At 40.9% G+C, this 22,567-nt stretch overlaps 1 protein-coding gene across 2 annotated transcripts in view; it reads right to left on the reverse strand.

Moving 5' to 3' along the window:
- Nucleotides 1-22,567, reverse strand: part of FAM102B (family with sequence similarity 102 member B) — an 84,399-nt gene that overhangs the window by 21,080 nt on the left and 40,752 nt on the right. For both annotated transcript variants that reach the window (XM_032422226.1, XM_032422234.1), the window contains exons 2-5: nucleotides 21,871-21,991; nucleotides 11,479-11,508; nucleotides 6,607-6,723; nucleotides 2,750-2,796 (exon numbers count right to left, since the gene is read on the reverse strand). In XM_032422226.1, the coding sequence (XP_032278117.1) occupies nucleotides 2,750-2,796; nucleotides 6,607-6,723; nucleotides 11,479-11,508; nucleotides 21,871-21,991 (315 nt within the window). The remainder of the gene's footprint in view (nucleotides 1-2,749; nucleotides 2,797-6,606; nucleotides 6,724-11,478; nucleotides 11,509-21,870; nucleotides 21,992-22,567) is intronic.

Raw genomic sequence — 22,567 nt, forward strand, 5'->3', positions numbered from 1 at the left:
AACTCTAGACTGTCAGATTTACATTCCTGGAGATAATATAGAACATAAGATGATCTATTTTTGAGCTCTTTAGTATTTTGAGTTGCACAAATAGATAAAATGGTAGAGAAAGGGCCAGAAAGGGAATATTCATAAGTTCACGAGAAGGAATGATGAATTCCTTTTCTTCTACTTAGTTTTGTTGCTCATTTTCTCATTTCACCCTAAGCTGATTCCACTAGAAAAATATTGTTACCTAAGAAGCCAAATACAGTATAGCAAAAATTGTTTAGTCCTAAGAGAGCAGGATGTAAAGAAATAAGCCAGGAAATTATGGTTTGAGAGATGACAACACAGGAAGGATAAGTTATAGTAAAACGCATAGTTTAATCAATAATTCATTTTTACAAAAATATGTATTTTCATCTTTACAAAACACTGTAAATAGGGAACTATATGGACACTGCTATTAAAATTTTTTTAAAAAATTTATTTTAGAGTGAGAGAGAGTGCAGTGGGAGGGGCAGAGGGAGAGGGAAAGAGATAATCTTAAGGAGACTCCCTGCTGAGCGCAGAGCCTGACACGGGGCTCAATCCCACCACCCTGAGATCATGACCTGAGACAAAATCAAGAGTTGGACACTCAACCAACTGAGCCACCCAGGCGCCCCTGGACATTACTCTTAAAAACATGAAGTTGATGCACAGGGAAATAATTAAGGTTTTCTTTTCTAAATATATTTTTTCTCAGATCTTTAAATAATATATAATTAACTTTCTTTTTCAATTGTCTTCAGGAATTGCCTTTGCCCATTCCATTCACTCTCCTATGCTCTGAGAGGACTTTTACACATCTTTCCTCAAACCCCCACCTCCATCTTTCCCATCCCCACTCTTCAGTGATCATCTTGTTTCCTATTTCACTAAGAAATCAGGAACAATTTGAAAATAACTTCTATTTGCTTCCACTTTTCATATACCTGAATCTGAAGCCACATTCTCTGCCTTCATTCCTCTTGACAATCCAAGGACACTGTCTAGCAACTGTCCTTTTTCTCTTCTGTACCACATCTCTCCTTCTCTCTTGAACCATTCATATCAGTACACAAATATACTGAACTATCTCCCATCTTAAAACAACCCCAAAGACCTGCCTTGACCCTGTATCCTCTTTTTATTTGTAACTCCATTTTCTGTTCCTATTTTTGCAGCAAAATTCCTCATAAGAATTGTTTATATTGTCTCCAATTTTTCTCCTCCCAAACCCTCTTTGACTCACTCCAGTAAGGCTGCAGGCTCAGAGCATTCTACCGAAGTGCTTGTCAAAGGTACCAATGGTCTCTGTACTGCAGAGCCAAAGGTCAGTTCTCAGTCCTCATCTTCTGTGATCCACGTCCACGGTGTGGGACAGAGCCGATTACTCTCTCCTTTTTGAAACACGTCCTTCACTTGGTTTTCAGGACAGTCCTCTCCTTTGGTTTCTTCCTCCTCTCTCACAGTTGTTCCTTTGCTGGTTCTTCCCTGTCTCCCCAGTCTCTAACACACTGGATTGTCCCACCCCTCAGTCTTTTTATACTCACTCCCTCTGGGTCATTTAATCAAATGTCATGGCTTTAACTACTCTCTATGTGCTGAAGATGTCATGATTTCCAAATTTATATCTCCAGCCTGGGCCTCCCCACTGAACTCTGTAGTGTCATATCCAACTGCCTACTTGAAGTGCCTGGCTGGATGTTAAATAGGGATCTCCAATGTAACATGTCCAACACCCAAGCTCCCAGCCCCCAACCTGTTCCTCTTAGAGGCTCTCTCATTTCAATAAATGAGTTACTCAGGCCCTAAACCTTGGACTACTGAAATAGCCTCCTAACTCATCTACCTATTTCTGCCCTTGCTCCCATCGTCGTTCCCACAAATTGTCTATTCTCTACCTAGCAGCCATAAGTCAGATAATTTTATTCCCCTGCTCTAAACCCTCTAGTAGCTTTTTATCTCAGGTTATAAGCGGCCGAGGAGACTCTTTACCATCTGATCCCATTTCGTATCCCCCTCTCCTCATTCTGTCTGGTCTAGACATACCGGTCTCCTGGCAGCCCTGTGGACATACCAAACACACTCCTCCCTGAAGGGCTTTGTCCCTGTTTCCTCTACCTCAAATGCTCTTTCTCCAAATACCTGCATGGTGCACTCCCCACTTCCTTCAGGTCTCTGCTCAAATACCATCTCTGCCAGGGAAGACTTTCATCTTGACTACTCTCTATAGAACAGTAAACTTTCTCCCCACCATGCCCTCCTACCCTGCATTATTTTTCTCCAAAGCACTCATCGCCATCTTTATATTATACATTAATTTCTTACTTGTTGTTTTCCTCTTAAGAATATACACTCCAAGAGGTCAGGGACTTGGTCTATTTTTTTTTTTCACTGCTGTTTCTCTAGTGTCTAGAATAGGGCCTAGCACATGGTAAGGCACTTAACAGGTATTTGTTGAAGAAATGACTAAGTCCACAGATATCAAATTCAAAAATTTAATTGTATAGTTTCACCCAAAACTTGAAGATGATGAAAGATCTACAGCTTAAATAATTTTAGAGTGTGGGGAGCTCGTTTGGCAAAGGGTTAATAGTAATGTCTATGTGGTCAGTCTCCTAGGAAAAGAACGGTTCCTTCACTCGTAAACACTACAAGTTATGAATATAAAAATTTAGACAAAAAAAAAATCACTATTATACTTTCAGATAAATAATTCATTTACTGAGCATCAACTTACGTTTTAAAACACGGGTCACCAGACATCAGCTGCATACTGATCAAAACCTGGGTATTAGAAAAAGAAATATGATTATAAAAGTTCCCTTGAGAGGAGAAGCCATGTTCTGCTAATCCATGCATCCTCCACAGAACCTAGGCCAGTATTTCCTATTCAGAGATTATTCAATAAAGCGATTGCTGAATTGGGTTACATCCAGTATTAAATTGCTGCTTTACACAGACCATTTTTCAACATTCAAAACTTGGTAATGGCAAAAATCGGCGTGGGAAAGGTGGAAATGGAGAGCCAGTGCTGTGATGGCCCCGTGGGTGTGTGCTGCTCGCCTGGTCTCCTGTATGTCTTTCCTCCCAGATTCCTGTGGTGCTGAAGCATCTGGAATGTTTCCCTCCAACGTGCCATGTTGACCCTTCAAGGGGGGGGGGGGGGGCTGCAGTGGCTTGTGAGAGCAGAATGCTTCTGGGCTTTTTCCAGCTTTAGAACAGAATTTAAAGCTTTGCTAATGCTTTCTGAAATGCTGCTCTTCTCTACTTGTTCACGGTCTCTTTAAGACTCAACCATAGAATCTTGTTATGTTCTTCCGGGAATAATAATGGTAATAGCAGTAATAATGACAACATTAACAGCAATCGTGATTTGAGAATTATGTGCCAGGCGTAAGCTAAGTGTTGTAGACTGCATGATTTCATTTAGTGTTCAAAACTCCTAGGAGAGCCTGATACTTTCCTTTTAAGCTCAGGAGATGAAGTGATATTTTCAAGATCAGGTAGCTAATAAAGGGTAGAGCTGAGATCTGAAACTAGGACTGCGTAATACTGAAACTCATGGTCTTTATGAGGAAGAAAAAATTTATATACGTGCATATTTTCTACTAGTGGCTGACATGTATCCTAACAGAACCTCATTTCTTTCTTATTTCTTCACCCCAGTGCCTCCGCTACTGTTCCTCTTCTCTCTGAGTGCTACACGTATTAAATATGGGACCTAGGCCGGCTGTGCAGGCATCCTTATCCCTTCTTTCATAGATCTCCACAGTCTGGTTTCTAACTATATCAAAACAGCACTCTTGAATACCCTGAATGTCTCAGAAGGGATGGAGATGGCACATGCAGCTTTTAAGACATTGTGTGGGGAAGCAGAACAGAGAGAGTCGGACAGTGGTTGGAGGAGGTGAGAAGTGGTTTTTGTTTGTTTTAAATACAGTAGCTATGAGAGCTGTTTCTTCATATGTTAATGAGGATGATTCACTGGAGATAGAGATGATTAGGAGAAGGGACAGTCCAAGCTGCATAGCTCTTGATTAGTCAAGCTTTGGACTCTAGCACTTAAAGAGGAAGGAGTGACTTCTGACAGGGAGAGGGACATTTCCTTCATTGTAATGGGGGCAAAAGGGCTAACAGGGCTGGAGAGACAGGAAGAATTGTAAATTCTGCAACAGGAAGATGAGGGAATTTGAATTTAATGACTTCTGTTTTCTCCATTAAGGATAAAGTAAGACCACTAGCTGAGAACAAGGGTGGTGTGTGGAGATATGAGGAGAAAGAAGGTATAAAATAGAGTATTTGGAAACTGGGAAAGGACGCTTACAAAGGAAGTACAGTTGCTTGATGGTGGTGAGCAAGACTGTAGGAACGGCAGCTATATGGTGGTGTGATCTTCTCCAGCAACGTTCGGCAATTAGGGTGTAGGCCCAGAGAGGTCAGCTGAATTTGACTGGGGTCAGGGACTCGCCAGGGGACAGATGGGCAAAGCAGCAAGAAGTGTTTTTAAGCATAGGAGTATCGTGGATTCTGGAATCTAAGCTGGATAAAGAGGGCAGTGGAAGCAAGTGGAGGCTGGTAGAGAGTGAGAGAACAGTAAGGTGAAGGACAGCTAAGTGAGCAGGAGACCAAGAGGACTGGAAACATAAGAGACAGTAGTAGCAGAGGGGAATACTGTGGTGAAGTTTCTAGAGATAGAAAAGTCTAGAGTTTGGGGGGAGGAACTGAGATGAAGAAAAAGAAAAGGTTGCTGAAGAAGGGTAGTGTAAGGAACGGAGAGGCCTCAGGCACATAAAAGATTAGCTAGAGGGAGAGAATGCACAGAGAAGACAGTCCACAAGGACAGATCACCCACCAGATGGTGAAGCCACCAAAACATGGTGACAGAAGAGACGGAAAGAGAAACTGTGAGGTAGGAGCCAAGTCACTGATGAGCAGGAGAGAGAAGGTAACTAGGTGGCCAGGAGATGATACAGCTCAGGCAGGGAGAGTGTGAGAGCTGAATGGTGTGATCTACAAAAGAGTAAGTTATGGGGTGTCTGAGTGGCTCAGTCAGTTGAGTGTCTGACTCTTGGTTTCAGCTCAGGTCATGATCTCAGGGCTCTGTGCTCAGTGAGGAGTCTGCTTGAGATTCTCTCTCTGTCCCTCCCCCCACTTGTGCGTGCACGCTCTTGTGCTCTAAAATTTAAAAAAAAAAAGAGTAAGTTCTTTGTAGGACCAAGTGGGAGAGATGGTGTGAAAGGATCAATGGGGAGCCAGAAGGAAACTACTCTAGGAGCTGGCCCTAGGGAATGGGGTGAGGATGGGGGAGTCTGAAATTAGACAGTTATTTCAATTCCCAATGAAAACACTGTAATTCAGAGAAGGATTACCACTCTTCTTATGCTGCAAATATGAAGAAACTGAATTTAGTGGCCTGTTTGGGGTCAGTCTAAGAATGAACAGCACAGTCTGTTCCTTCTGAGTCTGGCGCTTAGACAGTATGGTAACATGAAAAGACCACTGACCACATGGCAGAAGATTCGCATTCTGGCCTCTGCTCTGCCCCCAATGACTTTAGTGAGACACTTAACCTGAGTCTCAGCTTCTTTATCTGGAATCTACCCCATCGACCCAACACTGTTTATGTCACACAGGTATATGCAAGTGCTCTGAAATTTTTTGTTATTTTACTGAAAACAAAGTTTGAAAACTGTAGGTATAGGATAACTCTTTGCTCCACTAACTTCTGACCACCCAGTTTTTATTCTGAATTATTTTCCTTTCCTTTTTTTTTTTTAAAGATTTTATTTATTTATTTGAGAGAGGGAATGAGAGAGAGAGAGAGAGCACATGAGAGGGGGGAGGATCAGAGCGAGAAGCAGACTCCCCGCCGAGCAGGGAGCCCGATGCGGGACTCGATCCAGGACTCCAGGATCATGACCTGAGCCGAAGGCAGTCGCTCAACCAACTGAGCCACCCAGGTGCCCTATTTTCCTTTCCTATCATTAGATAAGCTACCATCATGGGGAAACCTAACTAAAATACAGCAAAATGTATGTCCAGTGAGTCTTACCAAGTACAAGGCACTTTACAAACATTTTCTCAACTGGTCTCATTTAATACCCCAGCAACTCTCTGCAGTGTGGCCACGAGAATAGGAGGCTGCTGATGGTACTTGGAAACAACAGGGCCAGATGCCTAAAGTGAGTTCCACCTGTCACTTTACTAGTTACAGGAAAGCCCAGTGACTTCTCTGTGCCCACCACAGCTGCTTGGGAAGTCACTTTTTGGGAGTGATTAACATTTTTAAGGTATTCACTCATCATGCTCCTTACTCTCAATGAGCCCTTATGCTATAGCAGTTGTATGTACTATTCCCTGAATGTTCACAGCCCCAGAAACACCTTAGGATCATGAAGGTGAACATTTGTTAATTTTCACTGCTTCTGTGATTGGGGTAGCTTGCCTCCCTTGATGGTGAGTGAGTGTTTCAGTGGTGTGGTCAGCTTATGATCTCAGTACCGTTTCCCATCTTGCCCTTGGCTGTATATACCCATGCTTATTTAAAGGCAGAGATTCTCATTTGTTGACATGCAAATCTCAAAACGTGCTTACTTTAAGAATGGAATTATCCTGTCTTGTATTTTTGGTATCATAGCCTTCCAGTAAACAGCGACGAGTGGTATTTCCTGATCCAGCAAACTCTGCCAGGTTTAGATCTGCAAAGCCCAGCTATGAAAAGAAAGGGAATTATATTAATAGAATATCTACTAGGCTCCTATCATATTCTCCTTAAAATAAATATTCAATCCATGTTCTAGACAAGTTTTCTCAAAGTTCAGTCATTTGCAATTTTGGCCATTTTAACAATATCTACTCTATTATTTGCTTAATGTGTGCCTTTAGATTGGCTCGCTTCTTTTGTAAAAATGTATTACCTATTCTATTCTTGGCTTAAGCAATGCGATCTCTGAAATCAAAGATTTGATGTGCTTAATATATATATTTCTTCTGTACACACTGAAATACATAACTGTTAAAGTAAAAATAATGTTTATCAAACAATTAAAATCATTGCAAGTAGCAGTGGTACTCACCCCACACTGTGGGAAATAGCAGCAGACCAATCATGATCATTTGCATATTCATAAAGAAAACTGATTAGACTTTCTTCTCCCTATTCTGATTCTGGCTCCATTCCCAGTTAACCACTGGTGACTACAGACAGTTGCAGGTTATTAAATTCTTACTTTCCATGCAAGAAATAGAATGATTTAAGTTTTCTTTGGTATAAGCCACTTCTCCTTCACCACCTTCCACAACATTTGCCTTGCTGATCACACTTAAGCTAAATCCCTTTTTATGAAACCTTTTCCCCTTTCCCAAAGCTATGCACCTCAACAACCTTCTATGCTGCTCTCCAAAAGTTTAGCTCAAACCTGTTCCTCCTTCTCATTACTACCCACGTTCAGTCCCCATTTTCTGCAGCTACCGAAGATCGTCCCGCGCTCTGTCCTCTGATGTTGTTTAACCCCTATTTCTCGTTTCTAAGCGGTACAAGAAATATGCCCGATTTTTTTTTTTTTTTTTTTTACAAACTAAGTCTGTTCTATTCTACATGACTAAATGCATATGGAGTCTTCTATTAAAAACAACAAAAAATGTTTTTGAGTTTGCAATTAAGCACATCTCCCTGAATGCCTAATAAAAAGTACTGTTTCAAACACTGATATGATTTTAAGCTGCCTGCTTTAAGATTTTAAGACACATACTGGGCACATAAGAAGGCATTTAAGATGAAGATTTTAACTAAAGGCTGCAGCATTATTTTAGTAGCTTTTAACTGGTACAAAAAGGATGGAGAATAAGAACTTACAGACCAGTTGAAAGGCCATGATTCCTAAACGCAATAATAAGTCAGAACACATCAGCCACGGGTGACATCTACCTAATTTTCACAGGGTTACTCTGGCCTTACTGCCTTTTAGGGGTCCGACAGATCAGCAGAAAAGCCCGGATGTAGCTAGGGCAAAGCCACATACCAATGAGCATGTGAAGATTCATGGGGCTATTTGATTACACATCATCTGAAGGCTGTATTTCCTACATTACCCCTTCCCTTTAAACCTCTAGCACCTCCTTTCCATCCAAACTCTCTGCTGATGCCTTGCTTCCTAATTCACTCAGAAGCTAAAAGCAATCAAAAGAGCACTTAACCTCCAGAAGCTCTTATTGCTGGCCACATGCACTCACCTGCCTGCAGCTGCACCCTGTGTGCTGTGGGTGAACTGGCTGTGCTCCGATCTGAGGCCAACTACTCTCCCCCTGCCTGCTCAAGTTCACTGCTTCAAGAATTCCTCCCTCTCTTCTGCACTCTCAAGTTTCCCTTCTCTGTCGAACCATTCCCATTAGCACACAAACATGCCGGAGTTTTTACCATCTTAATGAACAAAAGAAAACCTCATCCCACATCGCTCTCCAGTCTGTTGGACCACTTTTCTGCTTTTATAGCAAAACTCCTTGAAAGAGTTGTCTATGTTGACTGTCTATGGTCCCTTCATCCTTGGCCACCACCTTGTCAACTTCACTTCCCCATTCTCTTCCTAATTTACTCTCCTGGCCACAATGTCCTTTTCCTCGAACATGCCAAGACCGCCTCAAGGCCTTTAACACTTATTGTTCTTTTGCCTGACACATTCTTAGATCTTCTTGTAGCTTTCCTCCTCACTCCATTCAGGTCTATGTTCAAATACCACCTAAGAGGCCTTCCATGACCATTCTTAATGCCCTGACTCCTCCCTTCCTCCCCTACCCTGTCCGCCTTTACCCCTTGCCTACCTTGTTCCTCTCCTTAGTAGCTGTCATCATATCACATACATACACATTTCATATTTATTTTGTTTACTGTCTGTCTCCTCCAACCTTCCATAAGAACGTAACAGCGCCAAGAACAATGCTGCCATACGGTAGGCAGTTAATACATATTTGTTGAGCAAAAACTGGCCCATTGGCTTACCATCCACTGTTAAAATGCTGGTATTACAGTGTCACCAAGCATAATTAAAAAAAAAAAAACCAATCTGGTCAGTCACCATTAAGAAAGCATATTAAAAGGTGGGGTATGTCAATGTGATGTTTTAGGCTGCAGGTTACCAATGAAGGCTGTGATGTTTCAGGCTGAAGGTCAACATTTACTGAGCACCTTTCATGTGCCAGGCCCTGTTCTGGATGCTGCAAAACAGTGATGAACAGGACAGATCGGGACTTGGTGAGGCACCAGAGAGTCCATATTTCCTTATGATTTTCTCTTTGGCTTTACTGAGATAACAGTCTCGTTAAAATGGTGTATCTACATAGCTACTAGTTATATCTGTGGTAGATATTACTTCATTTGGCAAATAATTCTGAGCATCTACATTTCAGGTAACATTAGGCATTGGGAATGTAAATCATTCCTAGTCTCAAGGAGCTCATATTTAAATGAGAGAAGATAGAAAGAAAATACATTCTTATAAAAAAGTTTAAGTGCTGGGATAGAAGAAGGCACAGTTACAAGACAGAAAAGAAAAGAAAATTTCTCAGAGGAAGGGATGACTAAACTGAGTGTCTAATGCTGTATGAGTTGACAGGACAAGGGAAGGGGGGAAGCGCATGCATAACAGGGAAAATATCAAGTCATAAGGCAAAGAGGCTAAAATAGCACGGTACACTCCAGGAAGTTTCTGAGGGCAGTAAGTCTGAAGCATAAGAATAAGTGAGTGTGAGCATTCACAGATGGCGTCCAAGATGGGTCTAAATGCTGGGTTAAAGACTTTTCATTTCATTTTCCTTGACGGGCAATAGATAGCTGAAGGACTAAAAGTGGAGGAATGATCATGTTCCAATTTCAGAGTGATCATATGGCAATAGTATGAAGGATGGATGGAGTGAGAAATCAGAGGCAGAGAATAAAAGATAGGAGGCCAGTACAGGTTTTAAATAAGAAATAATGAAGGCATAACCTATGGCACTGGCCTTGTGAATGGAGAGAAGGGATGGTTTTTAAATGAGAAGGGAGAAATCAAGATTTGTCAATTGCAGCAGACCCTGTTTTTTGCCTCCCCACCATCATCCAATGTTCTAATATTCCTTGTTAGCAGAGCCCTGATTTTATTCAAGTGTCCTTAGCTCATCCATGTGCAAAAACGAAAGTGGCCCAACCTCTAGCTCATTGTTAAACTGTGATTAGTCTAAGCTAGCCATGGCAATCCATTCCTATTGCCCATGACTGGTGTAGGAGTGGGCATATGATCCAGTTGTGGCCAATGAAAGGCATGGGGAAATCCTCTGAGGGCTGACTAGGAAAAGTTTTCTCACTCAAAGAAAGCCATTTGTGGAGAAGCAGCTGGATTTTGTCATATGTGAATGTGTGGACTAAAAATCCACCTGGTGACCATGAGAAGAGCTAGGCAAGGATAAAGTCATCACACAGAGAATGGAAGAATGAAAAGAGAAAAGTAACATGAGTTCTTGATGATGTCCTTCAGTCAGTGGCTTAACTAATCCTGGAGCAGCTCTATCTCGCATCTGCAGCTCTGTTTCATATCTACTTGCTTTGTGAAATTAAAAAAAAAACCAAAAAAACAACCTCTAGGTGAGGAGGGTATTCTGTTACTTGTAGTAAAGAGCATCCTAACTGACACTGCAACCAAGTGCTTTTAAGGAGTTAGGCAGACTTGATGGTTACGCTGGTGTCCTGGCTCAGATGACTGAATTGATGGAGATACCATCAGAGACTGAAAATAAAAGAGGAGTATATGCGTTTCTGGCAGTATTACTAATTCCTTCTATTTAGCAAAAAGGTGAGCACACTAATTACTAGTAATTCCATATAGCTAGTAAAAGTATAAAGGATAGTAGTGATCATGTACTACAGAATGCTAAGAGAGCACAGAGGAGAGGTCCTATTCCACTGGGGGGGGGGGGCGGGAGGGGAGGTGGAATTGGTAATACTTCCCAGGGGAGACTGAATTAACAGATGCTATTGCTTAATGGAACCAGAGATCATCTTCTAGTAGGGAAGCAGAAATGTAAGAATAACATCCCATAATCAGCTTTTAGAAACAATGTGCCTATAATTTATTGCTGGATCCAACTTTTCAATCTCCAAGTTGCTTTATTTAAAGACAGCCAACTTGCGGGCCTGGGTGGCTCAGCTGGTTAAGCGTCTGACTCTTGATTTCATCTCAGGTCATGATCTCTGGGTTGTAGGATGGAGCCCAGCTTCCAGCTCTGTGCTCAGCGGGAAGTCTGCTTGTTCCTCTCCCTCAGCTCCTCCCCGCCCCACCCCACCGCTTGCACTCTTTAAAATAAACAAATAAAATCTTAAAAAAATAAAAACAGCCTACTTGAATAGCAATTAGAGGAGCAAACCATTTGATTTTTAAGATTATAAATAGCGGTGAGTGATATTAAAAGTTCCAAAAGAGTAAAAGAACATCTACTTACCTTTGCATAAGCTTTTCCACCTTTCAATTCCTGCCAAAGATAAAAAACACTGTAAGGATATCATATGATTAAAGATTTAAAATTAAACATACATCAAATAATCCTGAAGTATTTACAGTTTTACATGCTTGCAAATATTGATAGTAAATTTCTAATGATCTTAAATTCAACTATTTGGATGACCCTACCCCCATCCCCCAAATTATCAGAATTTTAATTGAGAATTTAACTTAAATCTGAAAAAGGCAAATGGTAAGAAGACAAGCTAATTTTTAATCTATTCTGAAGAAGAAATTGCCAAAAAGTATCCTAGACACACTGTTAGAACCCAAATCACCAAAGAAATGTTAAATTACTTACTTAGTAAGCACATGAATGACATTGTAGAAAGATTTTAAGAAGAATTGAAACACCTACCCCAGAGACAGCTACTCTTACCAATTTTTAGGAACAGTCCAAAAGATGCCTTTTACTCAAATGTACCATACTACACACACTGTTCTATATCTTACTTTTTTCTACTATATGATATTGTCCACATTAATATAAATATATATATATAAACACATATAATACTGATCCAGTTAGTATAGTAGAATCCCTCTTAACTAACGTGAACAAGACTGGCAAAAGTGAAAAATAATAACAAATAATATACAGGCATCTTATCATTTTATTTGAAATATATAACTGTACACTAATTTGCCAAATCTCTGGATTTAGGACACGGCACAGTTGTGAGAATTAAGTGTAAAATACTTAGAACAAAGCCCAGCACACAATACACTCTGTATGTGTGTTTGCCATTACAATTAGGGTCAAAATCTCCTCTCCCTACCCACTTTTAAAAAATTAGTTTTAGGTGTACAACACAGTGATCTGACAATTCTAAACATTATGCAATGCTCATCATGGTAAGTGTAGTCACCATCTGTCACCATACAACACGATTACAAAATTAGTAACTATATTCCCTATGCTGTACTTTTCATCTCTGTGACTTATTTATCTTATAACTGGAAGTTTGTACCTCTTAATCCCCTTCACCTCATCCCCCTCCCCTCTGGCAATCCCCAGGTTGTTCTCTGTACTTATGATTCTGTTTCTGGCTTTTGTTTGTTTGTTTTGTTTTTTTAGATTCCACATATAAGTGAAATCATATGGTATTTGTCTTTCTCTGACATTTCACTTAGCACAATACCCTCTAGGTCCATCCATGTTGTCATGAATGGTAAGAGTTCATTCTTTTTTATACCATTTCCATCTTTAAAGTGGTGAATTTAAGCTCTCTGCTCTCCCTGTTTGACAGAAGCCACATCTTATGGTTCAGTGCCAGCCGTGTCCCTGAGACACAGTGGTGAAGGTCAGAGTAAATGGATTTGGCTTTATTGGGTGCCTGGTCACTAGGGCTGCTTTTAACTCTGGCAAAACAGATAACTGTCACCATCAGTGACCCCTTCATTGACCTCAAATACATGGTCTACATGTTTCAGGATGATTCCACCCACAGCAAATTCAATGGCACAGTCAAGGCTGAGAACAAGAAACTCGTCATCTATGGAAAACTCATCTCCATCTTCCAGGAGTGAAACATCAAAGGGGGTGATGCTGGTGCTGAGTGTGCTGTGGAGTCCACTGGGGTCTTCACCACCATGGAGAAGGCTGGGGCTCACCTGAAGGGTGGGGCCAAGAGGGTCATCATCTCTGCCCCTGCTGCTGATGCTTCCATGTTTGTGACGGGCGTGAACCATGAGAAGTATGACAACTCCCTCAAGATTGTCAGCGATGCCTCCTGCACCACCAACTGCTTGGCCCTATCCTTGACAACTTTGCCATCATGGAGGGACTCATGATTCATGACTCCATGCCATCATTGCCACCCAGAAGTCTGTGAAGGACTCCCTGGGAAGCTGTTGCACGATGGCTGAGGGGCTGCCCAGAACATCATCCCTGCTTCTACTGGTGCTGCTAAAGCTGTAGGCAAGGTCATCCTTGAGCTGAATGCGAAGCTCACTGGTATGGCCTTCCATGTCTCCACCTGCAAAGTGACAGTCGTGGATCTGACCTGCTGCCTGGAGAAAGCTGCTAAATATGATGACATTAAGAAGGTGGTGAAGCAGGCATCAGAGGGCCCCCTCAAGGGCATCCTGGGCTACACTGAGGACCGGGTTGTCTCCTGCGACTTTAACAGTGACACCCCACTCTTCCACCTGTGATGCTGGCATTGCTCTCCAAGACCACTTTGTCAAGTTCATTTCCTGGTATGACAATGAATTTGGCTACAGCAACCAGGTGGTGGACGTTATGGTCCACATGGCCTCCAAGGAGTAAGAGCCCCCTGGACCATCAGCCCCAGCAAGAGCAAGAGGAAGAGAGGCCCTCAGCTGCTAGGGAGTCCTTGCCCCAACTCATCCCCCAACACACTGAGAATTTCCTGACCTCTACACAGTTTCCATCCCAGACCCCATGAATAAGGGGAGGGACTTGGGGAGCTCTACCTTGTCATGTACCATCAATGTACATGTACCATGTACCCAGCCAAAAAAAAAAAAAAAAAAAGTGGTGAATTTAAATAAGATGGGCAGCAATCTATGGTAAACTCTATTATTCATGAATATTTGCTGCCCTTCCCCTTTCCTGTCGCATTGATGTCTGGCGTGGCCATACCACTAAATCCACCCTATTATGAATTATTGAATTATTCTTCTTTATTAGGTTATTGTCATATCCCTTAATAGCACACTTTACTAAATAAAACAAAACTTTCTCCAGATGATTCTTGTCTCTTCTAGCTAATTCTTTGCTCCCCTCTACAGCTAAACTCCTTGAAAGACTTCTCAATTTGCTATATCCCACTCTCTAGTCGATCTACTTCAAATAGGCTTTTGTCCTCATTTTCCCTCTGCAATGGTTCTTAAGATTACCAATGATGTCCATTTTTGCTAAAGCCCAAAGGCTCTGTCTGCATCTTACTTAACCCCCCAACAGCATCTGACAGGCTTGGGCACTCCACCTCCTTTCCAACATCATTTTTTTTTTTCTCTAACCTTCAATGGTGCTGCAATTGCCTGGTTTTACTCCTACCTCAATGGCTGCTCCTTCTCACTCTTGTTTGCTGGACCTACTCCTGTATTCAACCTCTGTAGAAAGAACGCTAGTTGCACACCAACTATCCATTCCCCTGCTCTCCAAAGTAATAGAAAACTGTATTTTTAGGTGGGTATATGGCTACCCAAAATAATGACAACATTTTCTTTTTAAAAAATTTTTTTTATTTAGGGGTGCCTGGGTGGCTCAATTGTTAAGTGTCTGCCTTTGGCTCAGGTCATGATCACAGGGTCCTGGGATCTAGCCCCACACTGGGCTCCCTGCTCGGCGGGAAGCCTGCTTCTCCCTCTCCCACTCTCCCTGCTTGTGTTCCCTCACTTGCTGTTTCTCTCTGTCAAATAAATAAAATCTTTTAAAAATTTCTTATTTAAATTCAATTTAAGTAACATATAGTGTTTCATTAGTTTCAGAGGTAGAATTCAGTGCTTCATCAGTTGCATACAACACCCAGTGCTCATTACTTCAAATGCCCTCCTTAATGCCCATCACCTAGTTATCCCATCCCCCCAAACTCCTCCCCTTCAGCAACCTTCAGTTTGTTCCCTAGAGTTAAGAGTCTCTTATGGTTTGCCTCCCTGTTTTCATCTTATTTTATTTTCCCTTCCCTTCCCCTATGTTCATCTGTTTTGTTTTGTTTTTTTTTTTTTAAGATTTATTTATTTATTTGAGAGAGCAAGAATGAGAGAGAGAGAGAGTACATGAGAGGGGGGAGGGTTAGAGGGAGAAGCAGGCTCCTCGCCGAGCAGGGAGCCCGATGCGGGACTCGATCCAGGGACTCCAGGATCATGACCTGAGCCGAAGGCAGTCGCTCAACCAACTGAGCCACCCAGGCGCCCATCTGTTTTGTTTCTTAAATTCCACATATGAGTGAAATAATATGGTATTGTGCTATGGCAGTGTGACCAAGATCTGGCCAAAAGGATGTAAGAAGTGATACATATGAATTCTTGCTCCTCTCCTGCTAACAGTAATTTATACTCCTTCTGAGTGTTAAGAGTGATCCAAGATTTGGTTCAGGACCTCTTGTCTTCTATGTCTACACTTTCCCCATTCAAGTCTGTAGGGTTTTTTTTTGTTTTGTTTTGTTTTTTTGTTTTTTTTGAGAGAGAGACAGAACGAGCAGGGGGAAGGGGAGAGAGAATCCCAAGCAGCCTCCATTCTCAGTGTGGAGCAGGACACGGTGCTCCATCTCACAACCCAGAGATCATGACCTGAGCCGAAACCAAGAGTTGGACACTTAACTGACTAAGCCAACCAGGCGTCCCAGGTCTGTAGCTTTAAATAAAAACTATGCTCGTAACTCTCATGTCTCCGTCTCTAGTCTGACTTCTCCCCTGAGTGCCAGACTGGTATCTTTAATGGACATTCCTACTTGGTATCTCATAGACATCTCCAATTTAACATGGCCAAAACAGGCCTGCTGATTTCTGCTTATCGGTCCCCAAAATTATTTCACTCTGAGCTTTTGCCATTTCAATAAATAGCACAATTACCTTCCTATATGCTCAGGCAAGGGTCTAAGAGTTATTCTCAATTCTTTTCCCTTCATTTACCACATCCAATCCATTGGTGGGGGTCTACCTCCAGAAACACATCCCACATCATACCGTCTCTGCGGTTATAGCTCCATGCCAATACAAGCATTCCTCACCTGAACCATCCCCACCACCTACGTGGTCTATCTGCAATGCATCCTCTACACAGCAGCAAAACTGATCTTAGAAGATCATCTCTCTCCTTAGTAAAATCCTCAAATGGATTCCAATTGTAATTAGAATAAAATCCAAACTCATTACCATGTCCTATAAGGCCCTGCCTGATCTAGTGCCTCCATCCTCATCACCAAGAGCTTTCCCTCTCCTTCTTCTCCATCTTCCAGCCAGGCTGGTCTTCTGTCATTTAAACATGACAGATTTGTTGTTTAACCTAAATGGGGTTTACAATACTTTTGAATCTGTGGCTTGATGTTTTTCATCAGTTTTAGAAGATTCTCAGCCACAATACCTTTCCTCTCCCTCTAGGGCTCCATTTACATATATGTTAGACCTTTATACTGTTTCTCATGTCTTACATTCTTTTTTAAATTTTCTACTTTCTTTCTGTGATTTTGTCTGGATATTTTCTTTTGTCTTATTTTCCAGTTTACCAAACCTCTCTCCAGTTTTGGTAAGCCTGCTGTTAAATCTGTCTGTTGAAATTTATTTTTATCTATTTAGCTTTATTTACTTACTTATTATTTTTTAAAGTTTTTTTTTTTTTTTTTTTTAAGTAATCTCTACACGCAACATGGGGCTTGAACTCACAATCCCAAGATCAAGAGTCCCATGCTCTACAAACCAAGCCAGTCAGGTGCCCCTTGTCTACTTAGCCTTAAATTTTAGTTATTTCATTTCTCAGTTCTAGAATTCAATTTGCTTTTATCTTTATAGTTTCTAGTTCTCTAATAAAACGCACCCATATTGTTCATTCATTATAGTTACAGTAAATGTTTGTCTCTGATCTTCCCAAAACCTGTATCTTCCATGAGTCTGTTTTCATTATCTATTTTCCTTTTGATATTTGGTCATGCAGTCATGTCTCTTGGTATACTTGGTAATTTTTGTGCATGATAATTTGAAGAAGTAATTTGAGGCTCAGAATAGTGTTATTTTCCTTCAGAGAAGATACACATTTGTTTCTGGCAAATTCTGACAGGGGCAGATCACTTTCATCTAAGCAGGATTAGAAGCTGAGTTTCAATCTTTATACAGGCTGATCTATACCCACCATACTCTTTCTAGATTGAAACTCTTAGGGAGTCCCAATGAAAAGTCTGGGGTATTTACCAAGGCCCTTCATGCTGATGGGTCCTGGACTCCAGTTTTTGTCCCTTTAGTCTTGTAAAATTGCTGGGATCTCAGCTAGCCTCTTCTCAGTCATTGCTTTCAGCTCAGCTTCTTAACCACTGCTTGCAACTTAGCAAATGCTTTGAGGGAAAAAGCAATGCTAAATGTTAGGCTCATCTCTTTATGCTTCCCTTGTCTATGATTCTAAGCTTCTTAAGTCCTTACTGCCTTGGCAGCTTCTGATACCTTCAAGCAGCTGTTTTTTATATTTTGTCTAACTTTTCAGGTTGTTCTCAGAGGGATGGGTGGTGTTTAATAAGCTGGTCCATTAATTTCCGAAGCATAAATCCCCAGGTTTATTATAATCTTAGGGTCTGTTATGGATTGCATTGTGCATTTCTCCTCCCACCCCCCAAGATATGTTGAAGTCCTAACCGCCAGTACCTTGGGATGTGATCTTATTTGGAAATACATAGGTAATCTAGTTAGAATGAGGTCCTAATCCAACATGACTGGAACCCTCATTAAAAAAAAAGGAGATTTGAACATAGTCACAGACACACACAGTGGGAAGATGATGTGAAGACACAAAGGGAGAAGACAGCCATGTAACTGGAGTGATTCATCTACAAGCCAAGGAATGCCTGGAGCTACCAAAAGTTAGGAGAAAGGCATGGAACAGTTTCTGGAGCCTTTAGAGCATGGCCCTGCTGACACCTTGATTTTGACTTCTGACCTCCAGAACTATAAGACAATACCTTTGTGTTGTTTTAAGCCACCCAGTTTATGGAACTTCAATATAGCAGCTCTAGGAAACTAACACAGGGCCTTTTTACTTTCAGGTATGGGATGGTTACTTTCATGTACCAACTTGCTGGGTCATGGGGTGCCCAGATATATGATTAAACACTATTTCTGGCTATGTCTGTGAGGGTGTTTCTGGATGAGATTAACATTTTAATCAGTCAACTGAGGAAAGCAGATTGCTTTCTTCAGTGTGGGTGGGCATCATCCAATCTGTTGAGGGTTTGAATAGAAGAAACAGGCTGAGGAAGGTTAAATTCGCTCTCTTTACCTGTTTGAATTGGGACATCAGTTTTCTCCTGCTTTCAAACTAGGACTTACACCATCAGCACTCCTAATTAACGGCTTTGACCTGAACTTACACCATTGGTTTCCTGGTTCTCAGGCCTTTGGTCTGAAGACTGGAATTACACCACCAGCATTCTAGGGTCTCCAGCTTGCAGATGGCAGATCGTGGGAGTTCTTGGCCTCCATAATTGTCGCCAATTCCTTATAATAAATCTGTATCTATATAGCTACCTCTCCAATCTATTGATTCTGTTTCTCTGGAGAACTTTGTATTAGTTAATACAAGGTCCTACTGCTTTAGAATGGTCTTTCCCTAGATCTTTACATGAGTGCCTCCTATTCAAATGTTACCTTTCAGAGAAGTCTCCCCTAATTTTCTGAAATGATTTCCTCTCCCTGAGTTATTCTCTATTATCTCATTGAATTTTATATACAACACTTACCATCTAAAACAATTTTATTTGGTTACATGCTTACTCTCTATCTTTTCTATCACTCTTCCCCCCAGCTCCAACCAGAAAAGAGAGTCCTTGAGGGCAGGAACTTATTGCAGTTCACCACTGTCCTTTCAGGGCCTAGAATAGTAGCTGGCACTTTGCAGGAACTCACATATTTGTTGACAGGCGATGGACTGCTTCCCTGTGTCCTAGGCAACAGAGTGCATTATCAAACTTTTTGATCTTTGTTAAATTTATAGGTAAAAAATGGTGCCTTATTTGTAGTTTTAACATACATGAGACTGAGTAATTTTTTATAGGTTTGGAAGCTATTTATATTTTGTTTTGTGAAATAAATATTCTGTTGCTTGCCTATTTTTCTAAAGGGTTATTGATCTTTTCTTCTTGATTTATTTGAAGGAGCTCTTTCCATACCAGGGAAATTAGTCCTCTGACATGGTTTGCAGATGTTTTCCCTTAATTTATAGCTTTGCTTAAGGTATTTTTTTGCAATGCAGAAAATGTTTGTATAGATGAGTTTACTAATTTTTCTTTATGGGTTCTTACTTTTATTCTCATGTGGCCTTTTCTCTTTTCTCAATGGCTGAAAGATAACAAGACTGGAGTAACTCCCTTGGATCTAAAGATGGGCATCATATGGTGAAGATGACAGAGCTGCTCTACCAGCCCTGGACCCCTTGGCTGTTACCCACGAGAGACATAAACTTCTGTCCTGTTTAAGTCATTGTATATTTGGGTATCTGCTTCAGCAGCTTATTGTATATGCTGTAACTAATACACCAAACCATCACAACCTGAGGAACTGGTTTATTTCACATGAACAAGTCCTACCTTAAATTACAAAATAATTAGTTTTTTTTGTAATAGACTCAGTGTATTTATTTATTTATTTTAAAGATTTTATTTATTTGACAGAGAGAGACACAGCGAGAGAGGGAACACAAGCAGGGGGAGTGGGAGAGGGAGAAGCAGGCTTCCCGCGGAGCAGGGAGCCCGATGCAGGGCTCGATCCCAGGACCCTGTGATCATGACCTGAGCCGAAGGCAGACGCTTAACAACCGAGCCACCCAGGCACACCGACTCAGTGTATTTAATTAGCAGTTATGCTTTACTCTAAACTGGTTATATGTTTTCTTTTTATTAAAATTCAAAGACTGGTCATCTTTAGAAAATTATGACTAGAACTCCATTTAGTAAAGGTTTCAATATAAAAGCCACAGCAGCAATTAAAGTAGAAAGAGAAGGTAGGATGCTTTATTATATCAGTTAATCCTCAAAACTTCTAGAGAAAGCAATTATCATACTCTTAGCTTGGATGAAGAAACTGAGTTTTAGAAAGTCAGGAGAACTGCCTAAGGTCTTACAGTTAATAAGCAGCATATCTGGGACTCAAACATAGGTCACTATGATGACATACACACGTTCACGGCACTATCCTTCCTTTAGGGAAGATTTAATGCAATTATTATTTTTTTAAAGATTTAAAAAATTTATTTATTTGTCAGAGAGAGACACAACGAGAGAAAGAGAGAGAGAGCACAAGCAGGGGGAGTGGCAGGCAGAAGGAGAAGCAGGCTCCTTGCTGAGCAAGGAGCCTGATGCAGGACTCGATTCCAGGACCCTGGGATCATGACTTGAGCTGAAGGTAGACGCTTAACCGACTGAGTCACCCAGGTGTCCCCTTGATGCAATTATTGCTGCTCCAAGTTAGACTGTTTTAGAGGTCTATTTTCATTAAAGGTTTAAAACCTATAAAATGTATATATGTATTTATGTTATATCTTAGCTGAGTAGATGAATCAATATAACAAAATATAGCCACACACAACATAGTGCTATCCATTCACTCAAAAAGCAGAGAAAGAAAGTTAAAAATACAACTTCTTATCTGATAAAGAAGAACACAAGACTGGAATGGAAAAGAACAAGGCAAGGGACTCCTGCTTTTCATTTTAAGTCCTTCCCTTAATCTTTGAACACGTATATGTATTATATTGGTTATTTAAAAAAATGTATATAAGATAGAGGGGCGCCTGGATGGCTCAGTCGTTAAGCATCTGCCTTTGGCTCAGGTCATGATCTCAGGGTCCTGGGATCGAGCCCCATGTCGGGCTCCCTGCTCAGCAGGGAATATGCTTCTCCCTCTCCTTCTGCCTGCCGCACCCCTGCTTGTGCTCTCTCTCTCTGTGTCAAATAAATAAATAAAATCTTTAAAAAAATGTATATAAGATGTAACATACAGGTTACATTTAAAGGCAATAGTTTCATTCACCTATAGTGGTGACAAATGGATTTCCTCTTTTTCACCCCCAAAAAAGTAGGATCACGTATTTCTATATATATTAAGTTGATCACCTGAGATTACCATCTTTGTAGATTACTGGGAACATGCCTCAACCTAACGTGGAAAGGAAATGATATAAAAAACAAAACAGGGCCTTGGAATTAGAAAGATTCGTGTGAGTCCCCACTTTGCCATTTCCTAGCTATGTGAATTTGGGCAAGTGATAACTTCTCTAAACCTCAGTTTTCCTGAAATTGCCAAAAAATAACACCCATTTTCATGGTTGTTGTTAGACATAATATATGTAAGGTCCCTAAAATAATGCCTAACAATGAGAAATTTAATGAATGGCCGGATAAAGATAGATAGAGCCCCCCCCCAAATAATACAAATAGGGTCAATACTTAAAGGTAGTGATAGTGAGATAAGGTTCTTGAGTAATAGTTTATGACTTCACATTTTCTTAAGTCCTATTTGTCACAGTAATTCAAATTATTGCTGCAAGTGTGAAGTGGCATTACATATAACACTTCTAACGATGAAGTAGAGCTAAATAAAGTGAGTCAGTGACTATGGAACTAATTATGGTTTCTGAAAGGGGAGACGTAATCAGCTACTTTTATACCTTCCTCACAGATACTCTGTAGATACAAGGATCCAGGATGCCTGTGGCGGCACTTGCACTCATTTTGCACATAAATGAGAACTTCTTCCTCCAGTGAACACAGTTTGCTTGCACCACTTCCCTGAATGGGGGAAAAAAAAAAAGAGAAACAATTACTACTGATGACAGGTCAAAAAAGCATACACACTCTTTCACTCAGGTCTCTAATGCAGAAGCGATAGATTAAAAGCCAGTATTTGGAAACATGAAGAAAACAAACTTCTAACAATGTGATCTGAAAATCTCTAGAAGCTTTTAATTATCCACAGAAACTTAAATTTAAAAAAAAAGTGAAATTACATATCAATTTAATCAACATAAATCGAAGCTTCACTACTCATTCATTCAGCACATAATACATGTTTATTTTTGGTGTGCGGGTTGTGTGCTAGGTGTCCGAGATACGAAGACGAGGACGACGGTGTTCCTAACCTTGTAGGGCCTGTGGTTTAGTCAGTACCAGAGACAGAACTGTGAACAAATACGTGTTCTGAAATGGACTCCTGCTATCGCTCTACTCCTGTTCCCGCCGTAACAGCAACAGCTGCCATTTGCTGTCAGCTTACCACATGCTATTCAATCTCACAGCAACCCCAGGAGGTTTATAGATAAGAAAGATGAAGCGCAAGGAGAAAAGTTAACTCAAGGTCATTTAGGC

The sequence above is a fragment of the Phoca vitulina genome, unplaced genomic scaffold (assembly GCF_004348235.1).
Source record: "Phoca vitulina isolate PV1807 unplaced genomic scaffold, GSC_HSeal_1.0 scaffold2, whole genome shotgun sequence".
NCBI classification, from domain to species: domain Eukaryota; kingdom Metazoa; phylum Chordata; class Mammalia; order Carnivora; family Phocidae; genus Phoca; species Phoca vitulina.